Genomic DNA, 11,017 nt, shown 5'->3' on the forward strand with positions numbered 1-11,017 from the left:
TTTGTTAGCACATCTTCTTTTTTCAAAAAAGTGACTGCATGTGGCCAACAAACACCGCGTGATAAGCTTAGGGGTGAACTATTTGCTTGCACAATGTAGTGAAGGAAATCACAATACAAGAAAAAACATTTATATATATATATAACAAAAATAGTGTTTTGCTCAAAAACTATAGAACAAAAATAGTGATCACGGGCATTTACTAAAGAGCAAAAACACAACACTATTATAAACATAACAGCTACACTGTGACTTCGTCGTTGGGTCAGAAACACATTAGAATTTCAAAATGACAAACAAGACCACGACGCAAACTCAATCAAAGCCAACACGCTGTGTTACAATAACAAGGTGCTCTTTCAAAAGCCAGAGCATCTCCTTTTCCTCCCAATATTTTTTTTATTTTTCTGTTCCAAACCTCACTACATTTCTTTTCACTCTCCTCTTCTCGAACTGCAATGCATTCCCATTATAACTAAAATATCACTAGCCTACCAACCATAATTGCATTTGCTCACATAAGATGAGGACAAAGCATTAATATTTACCATAGATGACAACAAAAGAAGAACCCCCCTTTCAAATCTCCTTCAAATCAAATGCCCTGGATTCAAGAAGAATGAACCTAATCAACATGGGATATTTCAAAATGCATCATTATCCGTAAAGAAAGCAAAGGCAGATATAACTGACAGAGGATTGTCCAAGAAAACAGTATTGACGCACCTTATACACACAATATACTTCTATTCTAACAACCTCAATTTTCAGTACCAGTCACCATTTCCATTCGCTACAATTCCTGTTCACAGTCAAACAACTGCATAAACATCTGAGCAGAACTAGAGCAGGAAGAGAAACAAATGAAAACAATAAATATTGGAAAGAAGAGATGATGATGCATAAAGTTTCAATCTAGCAGGGGGTTGATGCTTTTACTTTAACCAGACTACAAGAGTCCTAGGGTGTCAACACGCTGGTCAACAACAATTTTCTATCAAATGGAATAGCATAGCATCATGCTGAAACAACTGTTCAAAGTCCAAAGCACAAAATATTGAACAACCTTAAGCAAGATTGTGGTGTTTTCATTAGTGATGTTGTAGCATTAACGTCCATCAGGCTTGAGCTTAGCGCTTAGCTCCAAAAAGTTCGTAGATGAGCAAAATTGAAGTTATTCAAGTTACTAGACTAAAAGTATACGGCAGCATGATCCAGCCCCTAACTGAAACTAGTCTTCAGGTCATACCAGACTTCAGGGTTAAGCAGATTTTGGAATTATACCACAGAAGACACAAGTATTTTCAGTATAAAAGTAAAAGCTCAAACATGACCAAAGAAAGTACACTGAGCTCGACAAAACACATAACAAGTGTGAGACTGTCACATTGACAACACTTATTAACCTCAAGTAGAAAAATTTCCATCCTGGATTCCCAGTGACAGCATCGGCAAAATACCTTTTTTTATTTAACTCAATAATTTTTCCAAGTTCTAAAAATAAGATGCAGCAACTTGAGCAACACAACTTAAAAAGTGTTTTAATATCAATTTTCATACAGATAAAACGTTAGAACCCTATTGCAAGGTTCCTATCAGACATTTCAAGAGACATTCTACAAGGAATCACTGTAAGAAATTCGACACAGGCACAGGCAATATCTAAAGAAAAAGAACATAGACAACGTTGAAAATGCAAGTTTCTACCTAGCAGTGATCGGTAACTTGTCCAGTGTTTTCTTTGCAAATTTCTTCTGTTTTTCCCAACACACTTGAACCAGAATGTAAAATATCTATGTCTTCGGTTTGAGAATTTGAACGATCATTCACTATCCGATGAAGACCACCTTGATTCACTTCTGATTTATGATTCTCTATACAAACCTGTGTTCCTTGGCTGGGGATATTAACGGCATCAACTTTCTCACGGATAACTTCTGAAAAATGTATCACCTTATCTACCATTACTATATGAGTATCCTTTGAGTTCCCTTGTGATTCATGTGAGGATGGCAGCACCAGCTGGGCCTTTGTTACATCTGATTGAGTTGAAATCACGCTGAAAAGATCATTAACTTATTGAATCAGTAGTTCAACGAGACTACATTTACATAAAATATGAATACGACCTATAATATTGACACAAAAACAATTCATAGGGCCAGAATTATACCTACAGGAAATGCTCTGATCTAGAGGATCATCAGTCACAGGTTCTTCTGGTCTCAGTTTCTTATTCTTCCTCAGATCTACAAGGGAATCAACGTTAGTAGCAGAATTCCCGCTACCTCTTTTACGTCTACTCACACGACGTCCATCCTGGAATGAAGGAACAGATTTTACATTCACATCTTCATTAATTTTAGATTCAAAATGACTTGCCCTGCTCATATCTTCAGCAATTGGGGGTACTTCTACAATCACTTTTGGTTCTCCAAGAGAAAACCTCATTTCTTCTCTCTCATTATGATCACCAAGTGGTTTGTTATTTTCTAAGAGCTTCTGCTTACGGCCATCATGATACGAACCAGAAACCAGAGGTTTATCCTTGTCTTCTGTTGGAGATTGATCAGGATGAGATCTGAAAAATAGTTCAGTGCACCTCTTGACCCATGAAAACCGAACAGGGCTAGAAGAAGAAACAGATGCTGACTTCTGTACAGCTGGAGTTTTTAACTCATTGCTGAAACCATCACCTTGCATAAGATTTTGCTGCTTCAAATTTTTCAGTGCAGAGATCTTCTGCTGGTTAGCCTCCATATCAGATTTTAGCATTTCAACAATCGCAAGATCATCGGAGGCAATTTTCAAATCCTCCAACTTTTTCAATTCTTCAATCTGAGAATTAATTCGGATTCTATCAGCATGCAATAGCTCTCTCTGTTTTTGCAGTTTATCACTTTGAACCTTGAGTTCCTCAATGCAATTATTTAATTCAGCCCACTCCCTATTTCTCAGTTCACGATCCAAGTTTATTTCTGTTCGCTCATCATGAAGCCTTTTCAGCTCAGAGGAAACATGTTCCATCTCCTTTTTTGCTTTCTCCTCAAGAGCACTAACGTATTGGAGTTTATTTTTTGTCTCTTCATCAAAAGATTTTTCTCTTTCCTTCAAGTAACTTTCCACTTCTTCACGCCTCTTCTCCACTAGGTTATTCAACTCCTTCTTTTGCATCTCAATGTCCTTTAAGAAATCTGCCCGCTCTTGCTGCATCTTGCAAAACCACTCAGCATGTTCATGTGCCATCTTGTTCATGAATTCTTCTCGCTCACGGGCAAGTGACTCTAAGTCTCTGCTGTACTGCTCATGCATTTCATTTTTTTCTTGTCGTAGCTTTTCACGTTCATCCTTAATAAACCTTGAAACTGACATCTTTTCTTCTGCTAAGAATTCTGCTTCTTTCACCAGCTCTTCCTTTTTTTCATCAAGGAGTTCCCACTCAGCTTCAAACTTTGCCTTCTCAACTTTCAGCCTATCTGCCTCAGCTATTAGCTCTGACTTCAAATTTCTTACAAGGTCAAGCTCTTCCTTTAGTTTAACTTCCAAAACTGACAAGTCATCTTTTTCAGTTTTCATGGCCTCTAATCTCTCTTTTGCATGATCAACTTGCCTTCTTTTACTCTCCAATGAATCCAAAGACTTCACAAGATCTTCCTTTGTTTTGCCAATCGCTTCTTTCTCCTTATCTAAAAGGGTTTTCTTTGACTCAAACTCATTCTCAGCAGCTCTCAGCTTTTGATCTCTTTCTTCTAGAACAATCGACAACTCCCCAAGGTCCTTCTCCTTCTCCTCCAAAGATCTTGACAGAATTTCCAACTCATGCTCCTTTTCCTGGATTTGGTCCTCTCGTTGCTTTAGGTCAACTTCCTTCAATTCCCAGGCCCGTCTCTTAGTCTCAATCTCATTTTCAACTGATTTACGCAGCAATTGTAGCTCAGCTTCAAAATCACATTTCCTTGACAGTAATGTAGCTTCCTGATCAGCTATAACTTTCTGAACTTCATCCTAGAAGATCAACCAAAAAGCCACAAGAAATAATTATAAGAATATACAACTCATCCTACAGAATACTGAATGCATCCCCATCCACATAATCCATTCTGTTTATCAACAATAATGAATTAGGGAAGAACATACTGATTCTTTGCTGGCAAGCTTCACTTGATAGCTAACCAACTCCTGCTCTTTCTTAGTCAGCTCAGTTTCCTGTTTAGTGAGTGCCTGTTTTCAAACAATATCAGTTTATGAACAAGACAAGGATAGCAAATACTTAATATCTGTTTCATTTTGACCCAAGTCACCCGACCAAGAGTTTAAAAAATAAGAACCTCTTCTTTTTGTGTTAGGGTGGTCTCCATGAGCTCCAGTTTGGTTTTCTCATCATGAAGAGCTCTTTGCTGGTTTTCAATTTTCACTTTCAAGTCCTCTAACTCTTTCTGAAGCTGTTTTAGCTCCAGAGATCTATTGAAAATGTGATCCTCTCTCTCATTGAGAGAAGCTTGCGCTTCAAGTGACCTTTCCTGTTCTTCCTTCAAAATATCGTGCCTTTCAGAAAGCAATTTTCTCTCAAGAACCATCTCCTTCTCTTTTTCATCACATCTGCGAGATAGAGATTAACATAAGTAAAGAATATCTAGTGCAAAAAATATAACAATCACTGAAGCACAATATGAGAATATGCAAAAATAATGATGATGATGATGATGATGAAAGGAAAAAAAAACAATTTTTGAACTTTATGACACAATCAAGTTGTTACTAAAAGAAGGGAGATAAAATTTCCAATGTCATCTCATTTACACATAATATTGTAATTGTAATTATAATTATAACAATATATCATGAGAAGATGTGCAAAGATGTGAAAAATGAGTTTATAAATGGGACAGGGATGATAAATTATCAGCATAACCAACATCATGATAATAATAAAAATACATACTCCGACTTGAAAGATATGATACGCCGCCGAAGGTCATCTTCACGTGCTTCAACATCCCTAAGCTTCCTTTCTGCAACATTGTTATATCGACTGGCTTCAGCTTGTAAAGATTCAGCAGTACGCACTTTGGCCTCAGCCTCTGTAAATTTCCTCTGAGCTTCATCTATCAAACAATGGGCTTCAGCAAATTTACTATCAGCTGCAACTTTTGTTTCAGCACATTCAGCACGCATCTCACCCAAGGCCTTCTCAAGCTACAGAAATCAATAAAAATCATCACCTAAAAGATCAGACTTCAAGATCAATTATTGGTACATGCGAGGAGAAATTAACATTTTATATGAAAGAAAACTATATTCAACAAGCTTACACTAGCTATACACTCTTTTTTCACTTCTACTGTCTTTTTCAAATTTTCTTCTCGTTTCCTTGCCTCAACTAAAGCAGATAACTTCACAGCTAAATCACGTTTATGTAACAACTCAGAAGACTCAGTTGAAGCCTTAAGTTGCTCATACTTGGAAGCCAATTCTTTTCTCTCCAATAAGAGAAGGCCCATGTGATGCTGATGATCGTAGACCTACATTAAACATCAAACTCAGATATATAATACAAAGTGTAAAGAATAACGATTTTCACTAACATTTGCACAAGGGAAACTAATGAATGCATCTATTAAAAAAAGAAAGACGGGAGATAAGTGTGTTTGCAGAGTATTCAGGTGAAAAGAAATTACGAATTACGAAGACCCCCAATCATATTTAAGGGAAAACAGTGCAGCAGAAATGTGGACCAAAACGGGGTCAGAAAACAAGTTCCCACCATCAATATGCAACACGATGACTTTCGCTTTAATAGAATCAATATAACGACCCAGTCCTAATCACCTAATTATTAGTGAGGTGGCGACATACATGACCAATGAACCCATACTTAACCAGTAAGCTTAGTCTCATAAGCATATAATAAAGCTCCAACACCATTTAAAAAAAAAAAATCTCACATTCGGATCACCGGCATACCACCGTTTTGAGCATCACTGACTTTCGGGAACGCCATTAAAACATACCTTACAGAAGAACATATTAACATGATAAGCCGTGTCGAATGATTTTTAATGCATATTATTGAAATAATTTTTTGCATTCGGAGGCAATCACTAAACTCACTACTAAAAACAGAAATGACATTGTACAGAATAAATTAGAAAAGTACAATCTAAGTTCAGACGAAAGAGAGGAGTCCCTGCATTTCACCTTCCAACAAGAAATTTGACATGAATTCGGTCAACAAAAGAAATTTGACATCAATATATCTTTCCCAAATCTCCCAAGAGGAGAATTAAAGAAATTGGGTCTCCTATAGTAAAGAATTCCATAAAAAGATGAGTAGAAAGAACGAACCTCAGCTTCGAGCTTGGCGATATAGGCGACAAGCGCGGCCTTGTCCTTCTGTTTAATCGACTCCTCGTCGAAGCCGGCTCGTTTAAGGCGCAACCAGATCTCATCGTCACTGAGAGGGCTTCTAAGAACCCTAGAACGCGGCGTGATTGACAACGGCTGAGCAGAAGTAGAAGGAGTCGCCATCGCTTCCCCGCCAGAAAACCGTATATCTGATTGTTGTTGTAGTTCTCAGGTTGCAGATAAATCCTTCCAGCAGATCCCACCACGATGGCTTTACAGGTTGTGTGGCTTGTGCGTTCAAAGATGAAAGTGGCAACAGCTTTACTACTGAGACTATATTTCTTTTCTTTTCTTTTTTTTTTTTCCCTTGGCGAATGGCGAGAGTAAAGTGATTGTTGGCACTTTATAATTTTTTAAGCCCAAATTCAGGAAGGGCATTTCTGTTGTAATTTCTTCTGACCGGATTTTTTTTTTTCCGGGTTTCTTTTTTTCCCCTAAAGTTCCTCCCGAAAAAATAAAAGAATCAACCCTTACCCAAAAAATGAAAGACTCAATCAAGTATAGATGAAAATTATCCCAAATTATAATCTCAATTCCAATCGTGTTAATAAAATAAGATTAAGAGCTCATTTGTTTAACATTAAAAAAATTATTTTTAAATTGTTTAGAGTTCTTACAAAAAAATTATTTTATAAAAAGTAGATATTATTTAATTACAATAATAAAAATGAATATGAGTTCTTTATTTTTAAATTTTATAATATTTTCATTGATTAATATTTTATAAAAATAATTTATTATTTAATTATTTTAAAATTTTATAATATATTTATGTATCTTACATTTTTAAAATATTATTTCTCATATTTTACATTAGATTATTTTCATAAAGAACCTAAAGCTCTAGTTGGTTTAAGGGAGGAAAGGGGAGGAGAGTGTTCTTATGATACCTCATTTGGTTTTATTGGATGTGAGAGGAAGTGAAAAATTTTTAATAATTTTTTATTTAGTTTAGAAGAAGAGGAAGGGTAACAACTAATTTATTATTATATTCTTATATATTAATTTAAAAGTTTTAATTGTTCCTCCTATAAAATGATTTTACATCTTAATTAAAATTGCATGATTTATCAAAATGCACTCTCATCCTATTATATTTGTAAACATATGTGTAAAAGTCTAGTAAAAAAAATTAAACTAATTAAATAATATTTTTATAAGAAAAATAAATAAATATTAAAGACCAAAGAGGCCAAGACGAAGAAGCATATTAGTCAACAAAAAAAAAAAACTGAGGGCATAGTGGACACGTTGGATAAATTGCATTACTGATATTAACACCAAAAATAAAATGATGAGTACCATTAGTTCGTGAGCAACCAACCATCTACTGTAAAAATAAGATAGATTCTATTTATGATCATTAGGCCCTCCTAAAAAAATTTATTAAATTTATCGAGTTGTTTCAAAGGATCAAAACAGCCAATTATTAATGGAACTTCTTGTCGGCTTTCTCTAAAATGCTCATTGGGATGAGGTTTTCTAAATACATCATAATCTAAACTCATGATGACAAATAACCAGCTCTCAGTGAATAGGGAGGGCATAGTAATGCTATGAGTGGATACAATTTTTTTAAATTTTTACATATAGGCATTTTTGAAATATCACTTAAAAATTGAGGGTATATTAGTCAAAATAATTTGGTCCCATCCAAAAAAACCTCAATTTTGCGGAAATATATTGTGGAAATTAAGGTTTTATTGATAATTTAAAATTAGGATTAATATTACTTTGTGGTTTTATTAAGGAATAAATTTGTATTTGAGATTATTTAAAATTAATCAAATGTTTAGGATTTTAATCATGGATTAAATTGAGTCTAAAATCATATAAAAATGAAAATTAGGTATTGAACTGAATTAAGTCCAAAATCATGGGCTAAAGTGAAAATTGGCCATTTTGCCTTTGATCATGCTCAAATGAGCACTACATAGGGTTTGACCACTAGCAAATATTGATAGAAATGGAGGATTATTTAAATGAGGTGTTTCAAGTATGGGTGGGGTTAAAATTGTCTAAAACAATCTCTGTTTCACATTTCATATCAAAATGTAGAGAGGGAGGGGAATAATAGAGAGAGGGGCAATTTGGCCTTGTTAGGACTTAATTTCCTAGCGCCTTATAGTGTTTTGAGCTTGGAAATCATTTGAGGTAAGCTTTTAGTCTTCTCCTTTGCCATTCTACATAGTTTTTTCTTGAATTGAGGATGATTTTTTTAGTAGAGTTTTCTTATAGAATAGCTAATCAAAATGTATAATGAATAAATGTAGTTGTTAATGTTATTGGGAGTATAATAAATGCCATAAAAGATTGTGGTTGGTTTTCAAATTTAAAGATTATGAGTTAAACCTTAAGCCCATGTTGTTGAGTTTGAGGATAAAACTGAATTTTTGGGATGTTCTCTGACGGTTAAAAGTTTTCTTGGGTATAGATAGATGTTTGTAAAGCTTTAGAATGGTGATTTAATGCTTGAGATCACACTTTTGATTTTTGGGATATTTTTGGAGAATTTAAGGAATGGGAAGTTAATTATAGCTTATTGGTGTTTGAAGATGGTAGAAAAGAGTGTTCGAAGCTTGGTTAATGTACTAACCTTAAATTAGTGTTAATTATGAGTTTAGGGACTTAGGCTCTCTAACTCTATATTTATAGTAGTTTATTGATTTCAAGCTTCAAATTAATAATATATATTATGAAAAATTTGTGTAGATTGTGTTTACAAAAAATATGGTGAAAGTGGAATTATGAAGGAAAACTTATTGTCCAAACCATAAGGTAACTATTATTAATATGTGATGGGGTATGTGTGTAATTGATTATGTGTGACTTTATTGTGTTTGGCAAATTATGTTGTGTTTGGGAAGAATGTTTTTATTTGGAAAAGTTAATTGCCAAATGGGATGAAATGTATATGAATACTATGTTTGGTATATTTATTATTTAGAAATATAAAATTGTTCAAAAATGTTTGAAATATGCATGATTTACTGGGTTTTTGAAATACTAGAAATCACCTACCATGTGGTAAGAACTCATTTCCAATGAGTATTTATTAGTTAAGAACAACTCACTTTTGGTTAGGTAACTTGGTTCTAGGCACAATTTATGGATAGATATAAGATATAGTCATACAAAATATCTATTATTCAAATTGTTTGAATAATACATGTTTGGAAAATAATATTATATGCCCATTTAGCAATCGCATGATTAATTGCATTGCATATTAATTTTGGTTATTATGACTTTTGTATTTCATTTCCCATTATTAACATTTTTATAGAAATGAGTCCAACTTGGGAAGCACTAGAGGCCTAAACTTGGTGTATGAGACATCGGTCCTTTTGCTTTGCCTCTTTAGATTAGTAATATATACTTGTCAACCTAGGGCAATTTTGATTTCAATTGAACATGTAGATTCTATATTTTAATTGACCCTACATTTGTTTGCCATGAAAATCCCGTTTGTCCTTTATAACCATAGTTGATTATTTAGGATATTTATACCCTGATTTAACATTGAGATTGATATTATTTAGATATTGTTATACAACCATATAGGGTAGTTATAATCCAATCATGGCTTTACTTTATTCATGTTCAAAATATGTTTGCTAAATGATATAAGATGTAGATGTGTTTGTAGTCAAGTGTACACCATAGAGTAGACTCTAGTAGGGTCATGTTAATAAATTGTGAGAAGAGTTGCTCAAGCCCGCATTGAGTATTGGCAATTAAATTTATGTTTGGGATGTGATGGCTATCTATTGGGTGGTCACTTGTATCACCTTGGTTTAGTTATGAGTGATTAAAATGATATTTTGAGATTTAAACTACCTCTGGAACCGCATTTCTCTTGAGTTTATGATTTTTAACAAATTGATGCGTTTTAGATACTTTTTTTAAATGAGATCCTGTTGAACACATTCTATTACATATTGTTTTCCATTGGTATCTATTTATTTACTCTGTTTAGTTCCTAAATCACTATGATACACCTATTTTGTTATGTTTAATCTTTCCTGTCATAATAAAGCTTTGGGTAGTTCATTTTGAGAAATGTTTTATTGTAAGAAAAGTTTTTTCTATCATAGTAAACTTTATAAAAGTGATGATTTTGTTTTTTAATTATTATAGTAACCCATTTTCTATAATGCAAAGGTTTAAAAATGATATCTAAAAATCTTTTTACCATGATAAAGCTTCATTTACCATGACAATATTTTGAAAAATTAGATTTTACTCTTTATTATTGTGATAGACACTTTTTTATCATAGTAAACATTTGATGGTAAATGTTTGATTATTAAACCATATTTTCGTGAAAAATTGAAATGAAATTTTAAAATATTACATTTTGAATTCAAATTATATAAGTTCTTCCACAATTATTGAATCCAAAATTAAGTAGTAAACGTTAATTTCCAAAAAGCACCACAAAATATAAATTAATTTTTAAATTTTTCAAACTTTATTTTATTCAAATATTTTATTATAAAAAAACTAGTTAAGTTTTCTTTTTCAAAGTAAGTTGATAATTTCCATTATATATATATATATATATATATCTCAATAAAATATAATGTAGTAAAAATGAAAGATTCTATTT

The 11,017-nt window shown here is 33.2% G+C and overlaps 1 protein-coding gene across 4 annotated transcripts; it reads right to left on the minus strand.

The window, feature by feature from the left end:
- Positions 1–198: 198 nt before the first annotated feature.
- On the minus strand, positions 199–6,697 carry LOC129311301 (protein CROWDED NUCLEI 4). 4 transcript variants are annotated; one of them, XM_054953518.1, is made up of 9 exons: positions 6,346–6,697; positions 5,313–5,522; positions 4,943–5,196; positions 4,329–4,599; positions 4,138–4,221; positions 2,174–4,005; positions 1,885–2,039; positions 727–802; positions 199–604 (listed from the first exon to the last, which is right to left on the minus strand). In XM_054953518.1, the coding sequence occupies exons 1-7, from the start codon at positions 6,526–6,528 to the stop codon at positions 2,000–2,002; spliced, it is 2,874 nt and encodes a 957-aa protein (XP_054809493.1). In that variant the 5' UTR covers positions 6,529–6,697; the 3' UTR covers positions 199–604; positions 727–802; positions 1,885–1,999. The 4 variants fall into 4 exon arrangements, with proteins under 4 accessions (XP_054809493.1, XP_054809492.1, XP_054809491.1 ...); XM_054953517.1 differs by having other exon boundaries at positions 1,885–2,059; positions 6,346–6,695; XM_054953516.1 differs by having other exon boundaries at positions 1,708–2,059; positions 6,346–6,693.
- Positions 6,698–11,017: the final 4,320 nt, after the last annotated feature.

Source organism: Prosopis cineraria, unplaced genomic scaffold (assembly GCF_029017545.1).
Source record: "Prosopis cineraria cultivar Desert tree isolate PC_DT_omini unplaced genomic scaffold, ASM2901754v1 PC5, whole genome shotgun sequence".
Lineage (NCBI taxonomy): Eukaryota > Viridiplantae > Streptophyta > Magnoliopsida > Fabales > Fabaceae > Prosopis > Prosopis cineraria.

Excerpts from the sequence above, each read along its gene's own strand:
- LOC129311301 (XM_054953516.1), bottom strand. The coding sequence starts at position 6,528 with ATGGCGACTCCTTCTACTTCTGCTCAGCCGTTGTCAATCACGCCGCGT. Across the intron at positions 5,523-6,345 it reads TCGCCAAGCTCGAAGCTGAG|GTCTACGATCATCAGCATCA; the intron begins GTTCGTTCTTTC and ends TGTTTAATGTAG. Across the intron at positions 2,060-2,173 it reads GATCAGAGCATTTCCTGTAG|CGTGATTTCAACTCAATCAG; the intron begins GTATAATTCTGG and ends TGATCTTTTCAG.